We start from the raw sequence: 24,438 nt of genomic DNA, 5'->3' as shown, positions 1-24,438 counted from the left end.
ATGTGACTTTTAAAAGAACAATTAGGAGCAATGCTTATTTTGGGGTTATAATCTGGTATACGGTTTGAGATACAATTCATAGTGATTTTACAAGTTGTCAAAAATGTTTAGTTTATGACAGGTATGTAGCAATATGGTTTCATAAAAGATTTGTTGTGCTGCTCAAATTTAACCACACATATATTTGAGTTATATATATCACAGAACTAGAAAAGAATATTATTGTTCAATATAAATTAAGCTAGAAGAAATACAAAGGAATTAGTGATATCAACCAATATGACTAGAAAATAAATGAGTCATTTAAAAATTAACAGAAGTGATAGAAAGATACAGCAAAGACGGCAAAATGTTAAAATTGGTGGATCTGGGTATCTATGAGATGGGGTTTAAGGTTTGTATTATTTTTGCAATTGTCCTGTGTGATATTACTTCAAAATAAAGACTTAAAAGAAATTAAAAGCTATTAATAATGGTTGGTACGGCTTAGAATCACAATGTTTTGGTTTCTAAATAAATTCCACTGAATCTCATAGCTATATGAGATACGGAGATAGAAAGATTTCAGTCCTGACAATTCATATAGGCTTTAAAAGTCACTACTTACTACATGTTAGCATTAACTTTTGAAACTTCTTATTACATAATAAACTACTATTCTTAGATCTTAAACTTCTCAGTATCATTAAATCTGATAGTCAGCTATGAAGAAGACAAAGCACTGTCAGTGGGGAGAAATTATTCTTAGATTGCAATAATAACCACATAATAAAATCTAATCTTTTAACATCCTACCTAAATGTGTATAATTCTGTAATATAGAAGAGATAGGAATTTGGCTTGGGCTGTATTTTTTTAAATGTCCAGACAAAAGATTAATGTGTACTAGTAACATACCATCTTCCAAATCATAAACAGGACACTTAGATTTAATTTGTCTTGGCTTCTTCCCTGCCCAGACCTATTAGGCCAAACATATTGCTTTCCTTACTGTTCCTCACAAGAACATAAGAGAGCATCTCCATTACAGAAAAGCTCCTAAAGGATAGAGGTATCAATTACTTCCTGATAAAGCACCTTTCCAGTGCTTTAACACAATTAGGAGTTTGATAAATGTATTTTGCTGATTTACAGCAAAGAGCAGCAAATTAAAAATGAAATAAAGAAGCACACTCGTCAAATGACTACAAAGAAACGTCAGTATTACAGCACTTTGAGGCAGGTGTTCAATGATGAATTTGTTACAGATACGCTATCCTCCATGATTTTAGTGATTTAGTAGTCACTTTTATTAAAACAGTTATGAACCATACCCTATGGCAACATTTCTCAATTAGTACATTCTAAAACTTTGGTGATTTGGACAACTGTGCTGTATGAAGTATGTAAGTACTATGTCTAATGAAAATTTATGAAATGATATAATTTTGTTTTCAGTACTCTCCTCATGTCTCCTTTCTGCAAAGTTTTCTTCCCTCATGGGACATACTTTTTATGGCCCGTGTTAACACACATCTTCACAGCCGTACCCAGTGTTCTGCCAATTTTCTTCCCACTGCCATTCTCTCCAACCCCCCACACTCAAAATCTCTTCTCAAATAACTAAAAAACAATCCCACTAAATTCACCTAGTCAGGTATTAATAAAAACAGCAGCTTAACATTAATTCTCAAAGAAATGCCATATTTAAAAACATCCTTAGCCAAAAGATATGCAAAGCTTATTAAGAATTCAGGCGTCAAGGCCTCCTTCTCTATAACACAGCAGATGATACCACAAAGGCGACAGGATTCTGAGACTAGGCTGAGCCAGGAGATAAAGGTGAAATGCTACCTCTTCATCCTTCCCGGTCCTGTGCTGAAATTTCAAGAAGGGCTTCCTGAGTCAGTAATTGCAAAGCAAACTTTTCCAAAATGCTCTCCATGGAGAGCTGGCAGGGACTGGATCCTTTCATACTCCTCTTTCAGCACAATGAACTACTACTGGGCATCAACAAATCAAAGGGTTCAAGTGAAGATAATATATAACATATACATAATAATAAAAGCTACCATCTGCAGAAGTTACTATAAAGGGGAGAACTGACAGGAACTAGTTAGTTTAGGTGCTTCCTAAATAAACCTAACCCTTTCTCCAGACACCAGGCCTGAGGGATACCACATGCACCCACAGGCAAAGGTCGCTGCACCACACTCTCACTGAGAAAGGGAAGAGAAATGGGCGGGAAGGGTCCCTGCTGAACATTTACAGCCAGCTCTCACTTCAATTAATCTCTGCCATCAAACTGCAGAGGTAATTTTAGACATAATTCTGCGCCTAAAGAGAACATAGGTGTATGTTCTGAAAATTAGCTTGGCGAACCCAGACTTAACTGTAAATCACTGGCACAGGAACTTCTAATTCACTTTTTCTTCTAAATTTTACACGAAGAAAGGACTTGGTGTTATCTCTGAGATGATCCTGACCCAGCTGTTTACAGATCAGGAACAGCCACTGCTGAGCGGCCATTGCCTGAATCAGCATTTGCCTAGACCTATTGAATTTATTTACATAAAAGCTAATTACAAAGCGCATAAATGCCTAAATCTACTGAGTTTATTTACATAAAAACTAATTACAAAGTGTAAAATCTTTCCTTTTTCTCTTTCCCACTTTTTTTACTCCATAATTTACCCACATTTCAAAGGGCCACCTATCCACTAACCTACACATAACCAACCACCTCTTCTTCACAAGTCATGCTTCAGGAATTCTCCCTAAGTGTGCTATGTTCTAAGTATTTTGCACATGTAGAGAAAGTATGCTAAATTAAAAGGATGGGGAACTCAGATGTTCTAGAGTGGACTTGCTCTGGTGCTACTAAAGTACCATGCTTGCTATTTACTTTTTTTTTTTACTAATTAAAAAATTTTTTTAAAAAATATAAAAAGCACATTCTTAACATATGATCATTCCATCCCACATATATAATCAGTAATTCACAATATCATCATATAGTTGCATATTCATCAATATGATCAGCTACTTACTTTCATTAGGTAAGTTTAATACAGAAAGAAATCAAGGCTTATAAAACATTCATAGAAAGCAAATTTTATTTCCAATTAGTAACTTCAAATGTGGATGTGTCATTTCTGACACAAATTATTTTCATTCACTCAATTAAAACCAAATCAGTATAACATACAGTGCAGCTGAAGATAGACCCCAGTTCTCTACTTCCTAACTAATATAACCTTGAGCAAATTAATGTAAAATTTTTGGTAAGTCTCATTTTCCTCATTTATAAAATGGGAATAACAATAATTCTGGCTCATGGGATTGTGAAGATTAAATGATATCACCTAAGAAGAGCACATGCACTCAATCCCAGTAGCTGTTTTAGTAAATGTTTGCCGTCAGGTTTGATGAAGGTTACAGTGTAATAGCGAAAGCTACAGCTATTTTAGAAAACTGTCACTTTTAGAGTTGGTTTGGATAACACTAAAAAAGGTTCATCAGTGAATACAAACATATAAACAAACAAAACACTATAACCCAAATTTATTTTTAATGTAAATATATACTATAAACATGTACAACAAATATGTCATTTTACCAAATCTAACCCAAGAACATCTTTCAAAATACATGAAACAAAAAATACCTATTTAATATTCACATTTTAACAGCATATTCAGTTTCTACCCAACTCCGGAAGGTAAATCTCTTCAGGGATCTAAACGCTGTCGTAAAATGGGAAACTGACAACAACAAACTGTTTCTACCGGCACTGCTGGATAGGCTACAGAACTCTCACGTACTAAAACTCTCTTTTGTTTGAAGTAGATGGAATAACCCTAAATGTAGACACTACACGTGAGCCTACCGCAAGCATATTCCATTATGACACTGCTCTGTTCTCAGCTTGACACGAGTATCAAACCCTCCTTCCTGACACTGCATTAAAATCAGCAGCAGAGTGAGCTAGGGCTGATGTCGCACAATCTACTCCTTTTAGTACAACACAATCTTTTCCCTTTCCCCTTCAGAAATTTTTTGAAGAGAATTCAGGTAAAGCTGTTCCAGTAATGCCAAAAATTACAATATCCACACATAATTCTTGTGAGGTTTCAGACATATATTCTGCTTTTCTTTACATTTTCAAGACTACTCAAAATTTTGCCCACAGTGGACTTGAAGAAATGCTTTCCCAATGTCACTTAATACTATTACGTGTGAGGACAAAGTGGCTTAACAACAGAGTTAAACTTTGTCTATACGTTACCGTGTTTTCAAAAAGTTGTGTAAATAACACCCTATTCCAACAGCAGTAACGGAGGCTGGGGGTTGACAGTTATTAAAAACCTCCGGCACTCACAGATGCACACACAAACCAAATTTCTCGGTGGTTACTATTTTCAGGTCTAAACTGCCTTGGAAGTTTGCATTGTCCTAAACAGAATTTTCCTAATGAGTATGACCGTTATACCAAGTTGCATAAATTCAGAAAGAAAGTTTTCGGTATTTTTTTTACAAATAAGAAATGAAAGCAGTTTTGGGACAATTTCCCATTCTTTTTATTATATGCATTACTAAATAAATGCTTAAGTGAAAAGTCTTTAATATGACCACTAACGTCATGAAATTCTAGATTTAAAAAGGTCGTGGACACAGGACCTTTCACGTATTTCTGACCACCGTTATTTGGCACTCCCGCCACCCCCTCTGCAGCCTCGGAGCAACGCCCCTCCGCAGGCTGTAAAAGCACGGGCACCCAAGGCCGGCCTGCTCACCGAGTCCTGGAGACCAGGCAGTTTCCCCGTCCCGCGCCGCCCCCCGCCCGCCCCCCAGGTCAGAGCTCCCTCCTTCCCCCAGCGCCGTGGCCGGGCCCTGGGCGGCCGAAGAAGTGGCAGAAGGGAGGTTCTAACGGCGCAGAAAAGGCCAAGCGAGAGCCACAGACACCGGCAGCCTCCAAGCAAGGGCTCCGGAGAAAGCAGCAGAGCCTCCGGGGTCGGGAGAAGGGCGTGGGGTCGGGAGAAGGGCGTGGGGTCAGGAGAAGGGCGTGGGGTCAGGAGAAGGGCGTGGGGTCGGGGGAGGGGCGTGGGGTCGGGAGAAGGGCGTGGGGTCGGGGGAGGGGCGTGGGGTCAGGAGAAGGGCGTGGGGTCAGGAGAAGGACGACCGGCCCCGCAGGCCGCCGGGCTGGCCCGGGAGTCGGCTCCCGCCCCGCGGCGGGCGGCGCGAGGGGACCCGGGGTGGCGGGCAGGGCGTCCGCGGCGGGGAAGGGGCCTAGCTCTCACCCTTGTCGCACGCCAGCAGGAAAAGCTTCTCCTTCAGCGTGTTCTCTTCCTTCACCTCCCGCACATCCTTGAGCGCCATCACCTCGTGCGGCGACGAGGAGGAGGACGGGGAGGAGGGCGGGGAGGACGCGGAGGCGCCCGCGAGCTCGGTGCTCGGGTACAGGGCCGCCATCACCGCGGCCCATGAGGGCGGCAGGCCCGGGGACGGGGGCGGGACCCCCGCTGGCCCCGACCGCGGCCGCAGCCCCGCCCCGGGGCTGGAAAAGGGATGGCGCGCGGCCGCCCCGGCGCGCGGCTCGTGGGCCCCGGAGGCCGTCGCCTCGCCCCCCAGCCAGTACTCGCCCTCCGCCGACAGCCCCAGGCCGCTGGCGGCGCACGCGCGGCCCCGGGGCCAGCGACCCCTCCCCAGCCGTCGGCGTCCGGGCCGTGCCGGGCCCTGCCCGTCCGGGGACGGCGGAGTGGCGCGCGCCAGGGCGGCAGCCGAGCGCGGGGCCGTGCCAGGGGCCGCAGGGGCCGCGCGGGCCGCGGCCCAGCCCGGGAGGAGGACGAGGAAGAGGCAGGAGAGGAGCTCCGAGGGACGCTTCCGCGCACACCGGGCCCCGGGGCTGTGGGGACCGCGGACCGAGCCGCCCCTCGAGGAGATGCTCATCGCTCTCCTCACGTCATCCTGGGCTGTGCTGCGGCGACGGCGGGCGGGGCGGGGCCTGCGGCGGGGCGGGGCCTGCGGCGACCGGGGCGGGGCCTGGGGGCGTGTCTGGAGGACGCCCCGCCCCTCCCCGCGGTCCCCGCTGCCCCGTCGCCCAGGGGCCAGCTGGAGGTTAGTCCCGGTCTTCACCGGCAACATCAGCTGAGGTGGTGCGACGTGCTAACCGAGTCTTTGGCGACTTGACGTTTGGTTGAACCCCTGCTGCACTGTGAGAGCATCTCATGTTTTCCCTGCCCGAGCGGGCTAGCCACCCTCGTTTTTAAAGACTGTGTTTTGAAACGACCCGTTTGTGATCTGAAATTACCATAACATTCCTTATGCCAGCGCACGTATTCGCCTGAACTCAGGTGTACGGACGGGAAACCAATGGGTCAGCATAGGACCTACTCTCCATCACAGTTCCTCCTGCAGTGGTTCTTGTTCATCTTCACATTTATAAATCTGATTTTTAAAGATGGATCGATTATTTAGGAAGAACAGATCGAAGCTCCATCAAGTGCTACTTCCTTGAATAATTTTTAGCCAGGCTTTTATTTAAAGCATATTAACCGCTATTGAATGCTGCTATTATGCTGCACCTTAAAAAGCTAGTCAGAAAAGCCTGGAATTACATCTCTTAAATAATTCCTACTGCTTCCCACAACCAACTATTCCAGAGCCTTTAAGGTTTTGGGCTTGAAGACAATACATAAATATACTTTATCCTGTCTTATATTCGAGGGGATGTTTCCTTCTTCCCTCTACTTGGTTGGTTCCATCCTTTTATCCCCCAAATTTCTTTATCTTGCTCATCAAAGTTCCATTGGATCTCCTCTAAGAAGCTATGCACACAGCGTGATTACCTTTCCATACAGTTTTGTTTTTCTTTAATCTCTTGAATTATTTTAGCTTTCTTCTTTCTTATCTATAGATCATATATCTCCCCCATTCCGTTATGTTTAATACAGTCCCAAGTTTGCATGGTGAAATGTAACTGCTCATTTTAAGATTTTGACCAGTGAGCACGGGGTACATGTTTGTTTGTGTTTGTATATGTCTGTGTGTGCACACTCTTTCATACACCACAAAGTATTTAGTCAGTAGCAGAACTCTAACCCTGAACCATCCACAAGTTCTGGTGTTTGAAGGTGTGCTGGTTTGCAGCTGCTGTGTACCCCAGAAAAGCCATGTTCTTCTAATCCAACCTTTGTTAGGTGGAACCTTTTGATTAGGTGGTTTCCATGGAGAGGTGACCCTGCCCATTCAGGGTGGGTCTTAATTAGTTTACTGGAGTCCTTTAAGAAGGAGACGGTTTGGAGAAAGCACAGATGCTCGGAGAGCTGAAACAGCAAGCAGAGGCACACAGACATTTGGAGATGCTAAGAGATGGAATCCCCCCGAGTTTGCCCCGGAGAAGCTGAGGCCCCCGGACCCCTGGAAAGCTACCGGACGCGACAGTGGGAGCAAGGACCAGCAGACACCAGCAACGCGCCTTTCCAGCCGACAGAGGTGTTGGGTGCCGGCGGTCTTTCTTCAAAGTCAAGGTATCTGTCTCTGGATGCCTTAGTTTGGACATTTATTTGACCTTAGAGCTGTAAATCTGTAACCTAATTGTGTAATTTATAAAAGCCAATCCATTTCCAGCATATGGCATTCTGGCAGCTGCAGCAAACTGAAACAGAAGGTAAAAATTCTGATTTTTATGGAAGCCACTTTTACCAGAAGCTTTTTCAAGTTTCTGGGTTTAGGAGATTCCTTGTCCAGAGGGCTGCCAAGGGAGCCAATGTTCAGGGGAATTCTAACCTACTTTAGTAGATAATCCCAGGGGGGCATTCAAAAATTTTGGAGGCTATTCCTTCTTCATTCTAAACCAGTGTTGCAACTGCATCCTTTTCATCAGAAGTCTTTTTGGATTATCTCAGATACAGGATATCCTCTCTTGACTCTCTGGTACAATGTTTATCTAGCAAAACTTGGGGTATTTTAACGTACCCTGTAGGAACTATAAATTTAAAAATCAGTGACTGCACTGTGTGGATTCTGCATCCATGACATGGAGACCAACGGTAGAGCTGAACGAACAGCGACATGCAGTTCAAGAACATCTCATTATCCAGAGCAGCTCACCACAACTGCATTAGGAAGGAAAAATCCAGATTCAGATCTAGTCCTCCAATTAGAACTGACTCTTACCTACATCTTCATCCTCTCTACTTTCTTCTTACCACGGCCTGACCCCAGACCGTTGCTCTCCTTCCCTCTGCGGGCACTCCCCACCTAGTGCCCCTCCTGCAGGTCTTTGTCCCAATATCACATCCTGAGGCCTTTCCCGACCATCCCAACTCATCCCCACCCTGCTTTCCAAGTCTGCTTCCAACACATTATCCTGCTTCATTTCTTCTCCTGCATTAGCCACTATCTGACATTATTTGTTTTTCTCCCTCCACGAAGACAGAAGAGTCGTGAGGTCAGGAGACTGTCTCTGTGGTCCGCAGCACCGTGCCTAGCACTGTACCCAGATCATAACAGACAGTGCATCTATTTCAGTGAATTGACTGATTCTCTCAAATTGTTTCCGGTCAAACTAAATTTGTAGCAATCATGTAGTTAGTCTTGTTCTACTGAAATTCTTCATGAAAGAATCAAAGAACTACTCTGTACCCAAAGAAATGAATGATTTAATAAGACATTTTCTTGTTTCACTAGTTTAAAAGTTGTTCTCTTTTATTTTCTAGAAAATATGCTTTTGCTAGATAATTTTCAAGGCTGTTCTTTTTCTCTAAATGAAATAAGTACCGACACTGACTTTCTACTTGTATGGCATTTTAATTAAATATATTCTGGGGGAAAAAACACCTTAAAGTGCCAAATTTCCTATTAATCAGGTAACTAAGTGAATGAAATGGTGAAAAAAAAATCAAAGGGGGAAACGATTTAAATAATCTCATAAAAAAGCAAGAACCTATCTTATAATCTTCATATAAGAAAACAAATTATCAAAATATAAAGGGAAAGGAGATCTCTTCTGTAGGAGAATATATTTCAAAACTCCACGTGATGATTTCGTTTAAAAAACTCTATTCTAAACACATGGACAGTTTCATTCTTACCAATGTGTATGTTTACCAGTCATAGACAGGGGATTTAGACTGCTCAGCCACACCAAGATACAAGTGACAGCACTTCTGTTCAGCAGCCATATCGCTCACAAGCACTGACAGTGGAAGATGGAGGAAGGAGATTTCTGTATTCAATTGCTAGCAGCAAAACAGGTCTGCTGCTAACAATTCAGACAAAAAGAGGTCTGCAGCTTTAGCTATCCCCAAGTAGCATAAGTATTAACCAAACACCAGTTTGAAGGCAGTTGTGGAAAAAACATGAAAATATTTTATGTTGACGATTAGCTTAGTAAAGATATTCAGTGGGTGTATTCTAAATTACGTAAGGTTTTAGTATACATAATTAATATATGTAATATAGTAGCGGTGCTACAAATATTTGGAAGGAGTCAATTGATAGATAACTATATGAATGTTCAAAATGAATATTTCCAAAAGAAATCTTCATGGACCTGACATGCACAAACTGAAAAGTGCCACAGACTTACTGAGGGCAGAATAAATGTTTGATGGTTGGCTGATTAGCTACTTATACAGACCATTTAAGAAAAACTGGTGCAATATATATACATACATACACACACACACACACACACACACACATTTATATAACCTAACAACATATATATATGCCACCTGTCATGAAGCTGTATTATCAAACTATCATATGTAAAATATTGTTCTAGTTTGCTAGCTGCCGGAATGCAACACACCAGAGACGGATTGGCTTTTAATAAAAGGGGATTTATTTTGTTGGTTCTTCAGAGGAAAGGCAGCTAACTTTCCACTGAGGTTCTTTCTTACGTGGAAGGCACAGGTGGTCTCTGCTGGTCTTCTCTCCAGGCCCCTGGGTTCCAACAACTTTCCCCGGGGTGACTTCTTTCTGTATCTCCAAAGGCCTGGGCTGAGCTGCAAGTGCTGAGATGAGGAATGCCGAGCTGCTTAGCAGTGCTACGTTGCAATCTCTCATTTAAGCACCAGCCAATTAAGTCAAACATCACTCATTGCAGCAGACATGCCTCCTAGCTGACTGCAGATGTAATTGGCAACAGATGAGGTTCACGTATCGCTGGCTTGTCTGCAGCAACAAGACTAGGTATGCTCACCTGGCCAACTTGACAACTGAATCTAACTAACACAAATATCAAAGCAGTTAAACTTAAATTTTAAAGTAAAAAGCTCCTGTTATTTAAACAAAAGAGTGAACTTTTGGATTTATTTGAGAGTTATTTTTGATATATAAAAAAATTTAATATTAATGAACAATACTTATCACTTACAATATAGGAAGTTTTTGAAAATTTTAAACTATTTTGCATATTTGGAGGAAGGAAATAAAAGGATTGAGCTGCATTATGATTTTAAATACATTTATGACCAAAAGTAACACACACACAAATCAAAACATTTCACAGCAGGACTTGCAAAAAACATTTTGTATTGATCTTTTTTGAGCCATGAAAAAGAATGAATTAGTCTTGCTTTAATGAAACTTTCAGGAAAAGAAAATAATTTAATCATGAAACATCAGCTTGATAATGAACATACCCTGTTATTAGCATCATCTTGTAAATTAATTGTTATCCAAAAAGGTTAACAAATTCTAATTAATATGAACAAGATACTAAATTAATGAATATATATCTATTTTTGAGCATACAAATTATCTTGGGTATTATGCCCACTACATTTCAGAATTCTGTAAACTGTGAGGCATCCAATGCATTTAATGTGGCAGGAAATTATATGAAATGTTTCATTATTTTATTCTGTTCAGTCCTTTTCCCATTAAACATGCAAACACCGTCATGACCATCTTTGGTCTCACTTCTACCAGGTCGTCAGGGAGTGCATATATCCGGGCACCGAGCTTTCGAGCTACTGAAATGGCGTATCTTGAAAAGAGAAGAAAAAGATCTTGGTATTTTTTATCTATGGCATTTTCATTTATTATGTTTTTTAAAAGAATGAAATATTTTGATAAATAATAACTTTATAAGTAGGTAAGTTTGAGAGAATTTAAATCATATTCTCCAGACATTTAATTAAAAATGTAAATTTTAAGGACGTAGGAACTTTCCCTAAGTGTCTTAAAGAATCAGTGAGCCATTAAACTCCAATATAAACCATCAGGGCTTACTTAGCATTGTTCAGCTTGTCCTCATCAGAAAGGTCTTCTCTTCTGACCATTTCCTGACGCACTGCATTTGGTGCAATGGCATCTATTAAATCTAAAACAGGTAAACTAGTGCTAATGGATTTGTCCTGGAAAATAAAGAATAGATGCATAGTCTTAAACACCTTACCTTTAATCTTTTAAGTGTCAAACTCTTCTGGTCATACTCATGTTAGTGAAAGCAATTTATAATTTTTCTTTGTACCTAACATTCAGCTTTTCTGCAAACCAGCACACAACACATCACAATTAAAATACTCTTTCCATTCAGTCTTTACACAGATTATACTGTAAAGAGTTGTCACCATACCTGAATAAGGTTTGTGGATGTAAGAATTCCAAAGTATACTAACTATAGTATCCAGACTGTAAAAAATAAACAACTTTTAAAAGAGAATAGGAAAGGAATTTTAAATCAATAGTTTTGCAAATCCTAGTCATATATTTCTGAGACCATGAATTCCTAAGCCTTCACTTAACATTTTTCAGAAAGCAAAGGGAATAAAAGTGGAAAAGAACTAACATTTACAAAGGCATCGATCTTGTTTTACATGTTTTATCTTGTTTAAGCCTTCCAACAGCCTGGCGATGAAGGACTTATGATGTACCCATTAGCGATGAAGAGCAGGAGGTTCAGAGAGCTCAAGTGACTTGCTCATAAGCCAGTCCAGCCAAGAAGCAGTCTGAACCCATGTCATTCTAATGCCTGTAATTCTCTCCAGTTCTGAGGTGACCTCCAGGGCAGAATCAAAATGGACTTGGAAGTAAGTTCCAGTGGAAAGAGCATCACTGCTGAAATCAGAAATCCTGGTCTTAATTAATTTTGCTGCTTACCAATACTCGAACAAATTCATTGCTTTCTTTCATTTTCAATAGTGGCCACTGTTCTAGCTGAGCCAGCATCCATCCACCCCTTCCTTGCACATCTTAACAGAGCCCCTATTTTTGCTCTGAAGCTGTAGCTCCTTCACATGGACATATGAGCCAGGAAGAGCTGACCCTATCCAAAGCCCCAGGAGCTGAATTAGTCTAGACCAGGCATTCTCAGTGCGGATGCTACCATCCCTTGGGGAGTATTTATTTTTAGAACATATAGCAGTGCATAAGAGTCAGCTAAAAGGCTTATTAAAAATGTAGATTTCCAGCCCCCATCCAAAGATAACCTGAATCCTTAACATGAGTGGGGCTAAATTTGCACTTTTAATAAGCACCCCAGGCGATTCTCATGTGGGTCGTCTGCAGCTGTATCTTTATATATAAAGCATACAGTGCATAAACAAACTTATAGTACATCTGTGGCATTAAAATCTCATGAGGGGGGGGAATTAGGGAAAAAAATCTAAGACGGCTCCAGAGAGCAATAATGAAAAACAGGTTGAAAAACACTGGACTGGTCTAAACCAAACAGATTAATCCCATGCTCTTGCCACACTGATTTGATTTAATATAATGCTCTTTGTCTTTAGGAAGAGGGACAGAAAAGCCAGCAACCCCTCCAACTGGATGTGAATGAGAAAGGATGAAAGCTCTGCCATAACTAGCAGCTAGCCTGTTACCAAAAGGAGAACCAGCTTGAGGGTGAAGTTGGCGCTTTGGGTGACAAAGTGGACAGATGGGAGAACACCTGAATCCTGGAATTATTGGCTCAACCAACCCTGAAGTCTACCCTCCCTCTGGATTCCTGTTATAGCGTTTCTGTTGCTTGAAGCCAAAAGCACCCAATCCTCATCTCTAAAATGGGATGTCATAGGATTCTGAAGAATATTAAGGTAATATGGTGAGAGCACATAGAATAGTTCCAGCCTAACGCAGGAAGAATTTGAATGTATGATAATGTGAAGCCTTGTGAAGAAGAGTAACAGGCTTGTTTTGTGTGTGTGCCATGATCTACCAATACCACATTTATTAATCTTAGATAAATTTATTTTTATTATCAAGAATGTTCATTTTATGAAACATCTTTAAGAGGGAGAGGTGGAAGCAGGGATAATGAGGGTCCTTAACTCTATCTGATGCTGGTAATCTGGATCTAGCTTTTGTCATCTTCTCTCTTTCTCAAAAATTCTTATACCAGTTCTGTTAAAGTGTAGTCTGTGAACCACCTTCACAAGAATCCTCTGGGGAACTTGTTAAAATACAAATTTAGCCCCACTCATGTTAAAGATTCAGGTTATCTTTGGATTGGGCCAGAAATCTACATTTTTGATAAGCCTTCTAGCTGGCTCTTATGTACTGCTATATGTTCTAAAAATAAACAACATCTATATCATTCTAGAATAGATTTTAAATTTCAATGGAATTACTTTTCATATAATATTTATATAATGATTAAAAACAAACAAGTGGCTTGTTCGTGCTATATTTTAATTACTTGTTAACATTATTTGTGTTCTTTTTAATATTTCTTCATTTAGCTTTAGGAAACAGGATTTTTCTACCTATTTCCTTATGAGTCACCTTGAGAAAAGCTTTTACTGAAATGAATGAAAAATTTAAACTTTCAAAGATTATACTGGACCTCTTAGCTTCATTTTCAAAAAATAAAAATAAAAAATCAACCTGACAGTCCGGAGAAGATGGCGGCTTAGTAAGACGCGCGGGTCTTAGTTCCTCCTCCAGAAAAGCAACTAAAGAAACAGAAACAATACGAAACAGCTCCCGGAGTCACGACAGAGACCAAAAAGGCAGCGTACCCCATTCTGGAACAGCTGAACGGGCAGAGAGAATCTGCTGCGGTGAGCTACCCGAGGGGCGCGCGTTTTCCCGGCCGGGGCGGCTGGCGACTGGGGTCCCCTCCACGCACGTGGCTCCCCGGTCTGACTGGGAACGTTGGATAGCGGGGCCCTCCCGTCACGCTTGGCGTTTCGGGCCAGCTGGATAATTAGGACCGGCACTTTCCCAACCCGCGGCGGCCAGCGACCCCCACCTCCACGCGCGGTTTCCTGGGCCGACTGCCGTGCAGACAGACGAGCGCCACCTACTGGGCAGGAAAAGAAAAACAGAGCCCAGAGATTTCACAGAAAAACCTTTCAACCAGCTGGGTCCCACACCCAGGGAAATCTGATCAACTGCCCAGACACCAGCAGAAAATAATGGATGACGCTCGGAAAATTGAAGATATGGCCCAGTCAAAGGAACAAACCAATAGTTCAAATGAGATACAGGAGCTGAGACAACTAATGCTGAATATATGAACAGAAATGGAAAAATTCTTCAAAAACCAAATCAATAAATTGAGGGAGGACATGAAGAAGACATGGGCTGAACAAAAAGAAGAAATAGAAAATCTGAAAAAACAAATCACAGAACTTATGGGAGTGAAGGACAAAGAAGAAAAAATGGAAAAAACAATGGATACCTACAATGGTAGATCTAAAGAGACAGAAGCTACAATTAGTGAACTGGAGGATGGAACATCTGAATTCCAAAAAGAAACAGAAACTATAGGGAAAAGAATGGAAAAACTTGAGCAGGGGATCAGGGAACTGAATGACAATATGAAGCGCACAAATATACGTGTTGTGGGTGTCCCAGAAGGAGAAGAGAAGGGAAAAGGAGGAGAAAAACTAATGGAAGAAATTATCCCTGAAAATTTCCCAACTCTTATGAAAGACCTAAATTTGCAGATCCAAGAAGTGCAGCGCACCCCAAAGAGAATAGACCCAAATAGGCGTTCTCCAAGACACTTACTAGTTAGAATGTCAGAGGTCAAAGAGAAAGAGAGGATCTTGAAAGCAGCAAGAGAAAAACAATCTGTCACATACAAGGGAAACCCAATAAGACTATGTGTAGATTTCTCAGCAGAAACCATGGAAGCTAGAAGACAGTGGGATGATATATTTAAATTACTAAAAGAAAAAAACTGCCAACCAAGACTCCTATATCCAGCAAAATTGTCCTTCAAAAATGAAGGAGAAATTAAAACATTTATAGACAAAAAGTCACTGAGAGAATTTGTGACCAAGAGACCAGCTCTGCAAGAAATACTAAAGGGAGCACTAGAGTCAGATACAAAAAGACGGAAGAGAGAGGTATGGAGTAAAGTGTAGAAAGAAGGAAAATCAGATATGATATATATAATACAAAAGCCAAAATGGTAGAGGAAAATATTATCCAAACAGTAATAATACTAAAAGTTAATGGACTGAATTTCCCAATCAAAAGACATAGAATGGCAGAATGGATTATGACCCAGCAATACCACTGCTAGGTATCTACTCAAGGGACTTAAGGGCAAAGACACAGACGGACATTTGCACACCAGTGTTTATAGCAGCATTATCTACAATTGCAAAGAGATGGAAACAGCCAAAATGTTCATCAACAGACGAGTGGCTAAACAAACTGTGGCGTATACCTACGATGGAATATTATGCAGCTTTAAGACAGACTAAACTTATGAAGCATGTAATAACATGGATGGACCTAGAGAACATTATGCTGAGTGAGTCTAGCCCAAAACTAAAGGACAAATACTGTAAGATCCCACTGATGTGAACCGACATTTGAGAATCAGCTTGGAATATATCATTGGTAACAGAGACCAGCAGGAGTTAGAAACAGGGTAAGATAATGGGTAATTGGAGCTGAAGGGATACAGACTGTGCAACAGGACTAGATACAAAAACTCAAAAATGGACAGCAAAATAATACCTAAGTGTAATGTAACTATGTTGGAACACTGAATGAAGCTGCACCTGAAATATGGTTTTTTTGTTTGTTTGTTTGTGTGTTTGTATCTTTTGTTTTTGTTTTTTTTCTTTTTCCTTTATATATATATATTATTAGTAGTATTATTATTTTAATTCTCTTCTCTATATTAACATTCTATATTTTTTTCTGCTGTTTTGCTAGTTCTTTTCCTAAATCGATGCAAATGTACTAAGAAATGATGATCATACATCTATGTGATGATACTAAGAATTACTGAGTGCATTTGTAGAATGGAATGATTTCTAAATGTTGTGTTAATTTCTTTTCTTTTTTTTGATTAATAAAAAAATTAAAAAAAAAAATCAACCTATGTTCAGCCTCCCCTAGTTTGTACATTATCAGTGAAAACATTGGACTTTTTGCAAAGGAGACGAGGGTTATCCCTTAATTTTGTATTAAATGTGTTTTCATCATCCTTTTCCCCTTTGCTTTCCTTAAGTTAATCATAAAGGAATGACTTGAGCAAAACCAATGTCTGGAATTTTGGAGAGTAGTAGCCTAGAGCTTGGCTTGATTTTCAACATAATTAAATATACCATCCCAGTCCCTTAATTTGACACATATTACTATTAGAATAGTCCATTCTGTTGCCCTTCCTGCCAGTTTTGAAAATACGAGTGGCCGCTGGTGTTCCCTAAAAGAGGAAGCGCTTCACGTGGGGTGGCCTGTACACAGCGGCTGGCCCCCCCAGTCCAGGAAGGCCCGTTTATGGAGCTGTTCACATGTGCCAGGCACTGGGAAGTTCTTTATGCTTGTTAACTTGGCTTAGCTGACAACAACCCTAGAAGACTGGCACGCTTAAATCCCATTTCAGATATGAGAGAACTGAGGCATGGAGAAATTAACCTGGCCCAGGTCACAGAGAAACTCGATGGTGAGCCAAAATTAAGTTCTGTTTTATTCATCAAGAGATCTAGTTCAGCTATTAGTATAGATTATTACGATTTCTGTAAAATACTGCATGTGCAATACTCAGTTCAGCTACACTATATAATTGTGCACAGTTTTGAATTTTTTGGAACTCACTTAGTTGACTAAGTAATATGGCCAGCACAGAGAACATTCAAAAAGATATGTAGTAATTTGAGTTAAACCAAAGAAAAGGCATCCTAAAGCCAGTTACATTGTTCTTTCTCTGTAAAGAAAAATATTAATATAGTTTGCCTGTTCAGCAATAACATTTACTGAGTGTTTACTAAATGCTAAAACTCTAGGCTAAATGCTTTACATATATTTCCTTTAATCTTCACAACAACTCTATAAGTAGATATTCTTATTGTCAATGCAGAGAGGGCTTAGAGAGTTTAATAATTTACAGGTTCAAAACTACTTCTTGCCTTTTACCCTCCCACCTCACTGTGCCTCGCTAATTCCTATCTGTCCACTTATCCTCTGGGTCTCAGCTTAAATGTCAGTTCCCACAGGAAGTTCTCCTTAGCCCCCCAGAACTGAGCCAGCTGCCTTTTCTGAGGACCTCCATACTCCCTACCCTGTGATTCCTGTTGTCGTATTTGCCTCCTCTCCTGAGCAGTGAGTTCGCTGAGGGCACTCGGAGCACCATGCCTAGCACAGCACCTGCACAGAGCAAGCTTTGGATATTTATGGGATGAATGAGAAACAGGTCACACAACTAATACATGGCTGAGCAAAGAGTTAATCCCATGGCCACACAACCCCAAAGCCTAGTTTTCAACCTCCTGTTAGGCATGGATTTGAAAACCAGATGCTCTGCTAAATAGTTGTATGACAGTGGACAAAATTACTTAACTTCTCTAATATTCATTCTTTTTTTGCTCAGAGTTGTAAAAAGAATTAAAGAAACAACAATGTGCAAAATGCTTAGCCCAGTGATACATAGGATTCAATAAACAGTTGTTAACGATCATTATTATTTGCTGATGTTCCACTTCCCTACCTTCTTGGTTAGGGAAAATTATTTTGTACCTAAGAAAAGTAAATTTGTCTTTTCTGAAACTTCTAGGCATAGCACTGCCCTAATTATGATTAATGGGTTTTTACTAGTACCACTTATAGCCTTCAAACATAATGCCTTCACTAGTTGAAAATCCCCCCACCAACTCTTTTTTAAAATTCACTGTCACATTTCTTAACTATTTGCACTCTCCTTGAGGATATTATTATCAGGAAACCTATGAAATGCTAAGGACATGTGCAATGTTTTTGCTTCCTCAATTCTAAGTAAAACATGACTCACAAATCTAGTTTTGTTTCCTGAACTCCCATTGTTTCAACTAACTTCTCTATTCAACCAATCAACAACTTTATATTCCCAGTTTTAAAGTCTCCTTTCCTCCAATGCTCCATGTCCTGAAAATAACATCAAATTCAACAAGCTTAAAAGGGACTCCATCACCTTTTCCAGAAAGCAGCCAAATCTCATGACATCTCAATTTTTGTTTGTGTTATCATCTGATTTCTAGTCACCCAGGCTCAGAAAATCAAGAGTTTGCCTCCTCTCTCTCTCTGTCTCTCTCCTCTCCTTTCCTAAATCAAGAAGCCAGGTCCTAACTACTCTTCTTTTGCAGTGGCTCATAATTGTCCATTCTACCCACTCGGGGGCTCCTGGTGCCCACCCCGGTCAGGCCGCACCCTTCCCACTGACCTCTGTCCCTGGCTTCTTATGGACTTCCCCTGCATTTCCATCACTCTACTTCCAGTCCATCCCACTCCCCACTTTCTGATTGTTTTTCCTAAAACAACCGCCTTTCTTACATCACTTGCTTTAATCAGAATCCTTTATTTAGGCCAGATCCTTCCTCAATCTTGGTCTCCAGCCTCTATCTCTTATTACATACCTTAGGAACCATCCTTGGCAGTCCATCAGTTTCTCCGAAGGGTCTCCCGCTGACCTTCTCTCAGCTTCCTGCCTTCCTAGCTTATCACCCTCCTCATCTTCACTGGTTCAGAATCCCTCCTTCATCCATACTCAACTCAAATTCAACTTTCTCCATCCATTCTTTATGGGCAATTCCGTTGGAAATGGCCAATTTGACTGCTCATCCAGTGTTAAACATATACTTACTTGGATCATTACTTACTCTGGAGTATTATTTGTTATCTTTTCAGTTAAACAAGTTTTGTTTTTCAATTGAATGGTGAGCACTCTAAGGGCAAAATCCATTTCTTATACTTTATGTCTTTTTCTTTATCTAGAAATGTTACTTACATAGTAAGACCTCAATAAATACTTATTTCTAATTATTTTCTCATTTTAGTTAATATATATGCTTATAACTTTTCATATATTACCATTTCAAAGAGTAACTTCCCATTCAGGAATTTTATAACACGCTCCCCACTTTACTTTTAATTTTTAAGTCGTTTCATGTCTAAAAAATGTAGGACAAATCATGAACAGAAATTACTTTGTTTTATAAACAACAACAAAAACTCAACTCCATTTGTTCCTTCCAAGATGTAAAAGGAAAAAGAACACTTGCCATAGGACTCAGGCAATATCTCTGCCTTAACAACCAGCTGTCCTGTTAAAACCACTTTGGACCTCCGATTTTGGTCAAGATGAGTGGACTAAAGTTATCAATTTTTGCCATTTCTTCCAGCTTTCAAACATTGTTAACAAAGATGGGTTGATACCTCTTAGAAGAGCCTACTGTTTCATCTGTATGTACTTTCAAATTTCACTATATTGTTTTATTTCACTGTTTTTTTTTTAATACAAACTGCTGGTTTTTCTCATGTAATAAAATCACACACACAAGGCTCACTGAATGAATGTGTACAAGCAGACATGCTTATTTGTAGCTGACATCAGCTTGCATGCAAAAGCAAAACACAATGGAAATGCATGAAAATTAGTGGGTATATATGTGCAGATTACATTTTGAGTGCTTTATGAATCATCCACAAATGCTCAGAAGTGAGTGTTATGCACCATTATGAAGTCAAATGACAAGATGTTTTTTTCCTACCAGTTTTTTCAATTCCCACTTGAATCGGTTTGGCTGGCTCTGTTATGCCTTGGAAATGATGTCAATACAATTCTGAGACTGCTGCTAGGGAGTACAAAACATTATAGGTCCTATATAAACAATGACTTTTATCTTCCTTTTTCATTTGACAGGTTTTTTTGCTCTATTCTATTTTTTAAAATTAGATTACCAGAGTCTGGTAATATTAATCTGCATTTATATTCAACAGGACAACCAATCAATAATATAAGAAGTCAAGCTGAAAATCTTTGGTTTACGCATGCCAGATAGTTTGCCTAAACTCATAAATTGTGTTGGTGAGATACACAACATTAATGTAATTCTGAAACTAAACCAATTCCAGATAAAAAAATTCCTTCCTAAATTTCTCACTAGAATTTATATAAAATAATCTTTTAATTACCTTGAAGCTGGAAATAGAAGTAGTTTTGTTTGCACTTTTAAGAGTCTGATTGACCCATTTAATAATAACTTCATCATTTACTTTTTCTCCTTCTCCAAGATCTGATAACACATTCAATGTGTACCTGCAAAATAAAAGATGTGTATTTGAGACTAAAGGTGGTAAAATTTTCTCTCGTATAATTTACATCAATATTTAGAAAAATATTTAAGAAATATTTCAGCTGTAATAATAATTCTAATTTTAATCTGGTATTTACACTTGGTTACATTCCAAAGGTCCAAAGCTTACTAAACAGAAAAAAAAACACTAGATAATATTTTTAAAAGTCAGAACAACTTCTTACAAAGCACTTTGTAAGAGACATTAATAAGTGATTGTGTTTCTAGAGACTGACCCATGTTTTTTTTTGGTGACACAAACTTTTTTATTGGCAACTTATAAACCACTGGCCTCAAGTGTAACTCTACTTTGTATTAAGTCATTTTCCCACATTCATATAGTTTCAAAATGTGGAAGTATCTTTTAAAGTTATTGAAAACAAGTAACTGACCTAAAACTCAAAATGTCTTAGTGCATACCTTTAAATTTTGTTAATACTGGTTTGCCCTGATTTAAGTCCATATAAATAAATACACAGACTTTCAGGGTACTTAGTGACTCATGAAGCAATTTAGGTTTCCACTCTGCAATGTTGTCACACACATGATACAGAAAAATGAAAACTCCCTTCTAATATAGCCATGTTTTCAAATATACTAGTTTCCTTGTACAGTTTTTACTTACATTTACTGCATAAGCATCAAGGATTGAATTTTTTTTTAACTGAGAAACTTGAGACATTTCTCAGATATAAACTTTTATCTTTTAGTTCTTTATATTTAGTTACTAATACTTATAAAAGATATTTGATGGTTAATTTCAAGAGTGTTGATAACCCTAAAGCCAGATTCATTCCTATTTAAAACCCATTCTGCTCTCTGCAGGACAGTGATGTGGTTTCACTGGGTTCCCGGCTACAAAACTAAATTATCTTTAAAAATTATCACAAGTTTTGTACCTCACAGAATTGCTAGTTCAACTTTAGATGGATATCTAGCTGTCATACAAAAAGGGGCACAGACCACACATTGTTACAAAGAAGCAGGGTAACATTGCGTAATGTAGACACTGAGATTAAAATTAACTTCTGATAAAAGGAGTGAGTACTTGTATAGAAGTAACTTTTATCTACCATAAAAATGCTTAACTTTGACAAAACCCCACAGACACTGAAAAGACAAATAAAATCCAAGATTTGTAAAAACTATGCACAAAAACCATGGTTATTTGGGAAAAGAGGAAAGATTTTATATAAGTAGCAGTTTTTAAAATGTAACCTTTCCCTACTATCAATTACACATTAACTTACACACACTAATTGGAAATATGCTATAACCATAACGTCTGGAAAAGCAGTTTAATAGGATTTTCCCCACATTTACTATATAATGTAGCTGTTAATGTCCTGCATGAGGACAAGTAGCAATGTTTAATTACTTTTAAACAAAGATAATGGGATTTTCTCCCTCAGAGCAAGTTTTCAACATCAAAATGCTTATAACATTTTACAGTTTTCAGCAGTCTAAATATTTCGAATGAGAACCATTATAAACTTTCCAAAGGTTCTTCGTAACTAGGTATGCCTAAGTTATCTAGTGTAGAATCCTTCAGAGATTATTTCAGAGACTGACCCATTTTTTAAGTAAAGTACTTAACCAAATTATGTAATCAGTAGTAAATCAGTAGTTAATTAACCAATTAACCAAAATATGTAATCAGTAGTAAATCATCTAAAAGCACCATATTTTGCCTTCTTAATTTCTTCTGTATTCATTCGTTTCCAAAAATAGCTAGAACTTTCCTTCGAATGCCTGCTGAAGGAAGCAGGCAGTGTGTCTGCCCTGCATCAGCTTTACCTCCTCATCAGCTGCCAGACCAGTGCCAGGGTAAGGGTTGGGTTCCCTTCATTCAGGTCCTGCCCAGCAATGCCAACCAGAGAGAATTTAGCCTGACTCTTTCCAAGGTCCACCGCATAGTTACAGTTCTCAATCTATAAATAAGAAATTAAAGTTTGGGTATGAAATCACATCTTTAAAAAAATCCCGAATTTACCAGCCTAGTAGCGTCACCTGAAAAATAAATACAACATGATTTTATGACAAAATTTCAGTTAATAATAATCCAGTGAAAGCAAAGAAGTAATTATTCCCATTTTATAGCTGAAGATATCAATGCTCTGTAGCTTAGGATAAATTTTTATACATATATATTTTACCAATTCCTCCTTCCACATCCTTGGGACGGTTCTTTACTCGTCAAGGATTGTTTCTTCTTCCGCTGGAACTTCAAAATCACTTTATAAGTCCTGTCCCCCAACACACACATATATATATGTATTCCCCCCAAGACTTACTGGAATTTTAATTGGGATTACTTTTCCACCTATAAGTTAATTTGGGAAAATTTTTTATCATTAGGATACTTAGTCTTTCTATCCAGGAATATGATTACTTTTCTGTTTGTTCAACTGCAGACAATTTTAACATCGTGAAAATACAGACTGATTTCCTGATAGCTATATAAATAAGTTACAGTGAATTGAGTCCTTATTTTTTGTATCAATTCTTCACATCATTTTAAATGAAAGTATAAGGATGTATGCATGGTTCAGTGGCAGAATGCTCGCCTTCCATGCAGGAGACCTGGGTTCGATTCCCGGACCATGCACCCAAAAACAAACAAACAAAAAAATGAAAGTATAAAGATTAAAAAGTACTACATACATATACTTTAAGAAGCAAATGAATTTTTGACCTAGAAGTTAACTATTCCTCATCATAACACAAACAATCACGCCCATCGCTATATTAAGACAGCCTTTTTCTTATGTATGTCATCTGAGCAGATAATCAATCTGTGTATGCTCAGTAATTAAATCACCACTAATCACATCATCCGGGACCAGTGAGCTTGTTATCCTAAAACCTGCCCATCTTTTGATCCTATAAAACTACCAGAATTACTGCAGTTTGGAGAAACAGATTTTGGGGCCGAGAGGTCATCTGATCTCCTGCTACACGCCTGGTGATGGTAACTTTTTCTCTCTTTGGGAGAAAAAAAAAGCAAATGACCCTGAAACAGACAGAAAGGAAAATCAAAAGCAAAACAAAGGCCGAATATTAACCAGGTGATTCAGTGGGACAAACACTAACCCAAGGACACCCCAGATCCCTGTGTGAGGAAGGAGAAGGCTGGCAGGGGAGAATTTATATTATCTGCCAGTTTATTCTCTCATCAGCTGGAATCAAGTCACTGTTCTCCTCAAAAATGTTTAATACTGTTTATAGTTCAGAACCCAAGCTCTTTAATCTGGCATTCAAGGCTCTCAGCATTCGGCTCCAACCCAATTTTTAATTAGCATTCACCGTGCCCCTACTCTGTTTGAGAATTCTTTGCTATAGCCAAACTAGTCTCCTCAATTCCCAGAAACACACTGTACACTTTCCCACCACTGTACCTTTTCCTAAATGCCCCAGCCTCCTCTCCAGTCCCCCCCTCACATTTACTATTCTAAATGGTAGAATATAGAAATATTCTACCATTTCTCAAGCTCTAACTCAAGTGCCACGTCTGCCATGAAGCCTTTCATGAGGCGCGCAGCCTACGATCTTTTACTCTGCAGTTACTTTGGCTTACACTGTACTGATTTGTAGTTATTTGTACTAAAACTTGTTAACGATGAAAACAATTATATAAAGTGTTTGACTGGGGGAACTGCCTTCAGTTTTCCAAATATTTGTTAAAGCAAATGTGAAAAAAGGCTAACCAGGTGCACTCATACTGTTTTTTTTTTGTTTTTTTTTTTACAGGTAATAAAAATATATTCATTTATTTCAGTAACAATCCACCATTTAGCATATATTCTTTTTTTGCATTTTTTAAATTTATTAATTAAAAAAATTAAGAAACCAAATAAAACATCAACATATATAATCAGCAATTCACAACATCATCACCCAGCTGCACATTCATCATTTCTTAGAACATTTG

The 24,438-nt window shown here is 39.3% G+C and overlaps 2 protein-coding genes and 1 long non-coding RNA gene across 4 annotated transcripts in view; 1 reads left to right on the top strand and 2 right to left on the bottom strand.

The window, feature by feature from the left end:
• The window catches only part of TRPC1 (transient receptor potential cation channel subfamily C member 1), an 84,361-nt gene extending 78,874 nt beyond the window's left edge, over window positions 1-5,487 (bottom strand). Inside the window, 1 exon segment of the mRNA XM_077130315.1 lies at window positions 5,280-5,487. Within this exon segment, the coding sequence (XP_076986430.1) occupies window positions 5,280-5,451 (172 nt within the window). The 5' untranslated portion in view covers window positions 5,452-5,487.
• Window positions 5,488-9,812: 4,325 nt separating this feature from the next.
• The window catches only part of PLS1 (plastin 1), a 123,621-nt gene continuing 108,995 nt past the window's right edge, over window positions 9,813-24,438 (bottom strand). For both annotated transcript variants that reach the window (XM_077130313.1, XM_077130314.1), the window contains exons 13-16: window positions 22,305-22,438; window positions 20,347-20,470; window positions 11,224-11,348; window positions 9,813-10,978 (exon numbers count right to left, since the gene is read on the bottom strand). In XM_077130313.1, coding sequence (XP_076986428.1) covers window positions 10,843-10,978; window positions 11,224-11,348; window positions 20,347-20,470; window positions 22,305-22,438 — 519 coding nt within the window. In that variant the 3' untranslated portion in view covers window positions 9,813-10,842. The remainder of the gene's footprint in view (window positions 10,979-11,223; window positions 11,349-20,346; window positions 20,471-22,304; window positions 22,439-24,438) is intronic.
• Window positions 10,701-13,195, top strand: LOC143657681 (uncharacterized). Its single transcript, XR_013162948.1, has 3 exons — window positions 10,701-11,004; window positions 11,830-12,023; window positions 12,726-13,195. It is a non-coding gene; the product is annotated as an uncharacterized LOC143657681 (long non-coding RNA).

This window comes from Tamandua tetradactyla, chromosome 15 (assembly GCF_023851605.1).
Source record: "Tamandua tetradactyla isolate mTamTet1 chromosome 15, mTamTet1.pri, whole genome shotgun sequence".
Lineage (NCBI taxonomy): Eukaryota > Metazoa > Chordata > Mammalia > Pilosa > Myrmecophagidae > Tamandua > Tamandua tetradactyla.
This window is presented reverse-complemented; position numbering and strand designations above follow the sequence as displayed.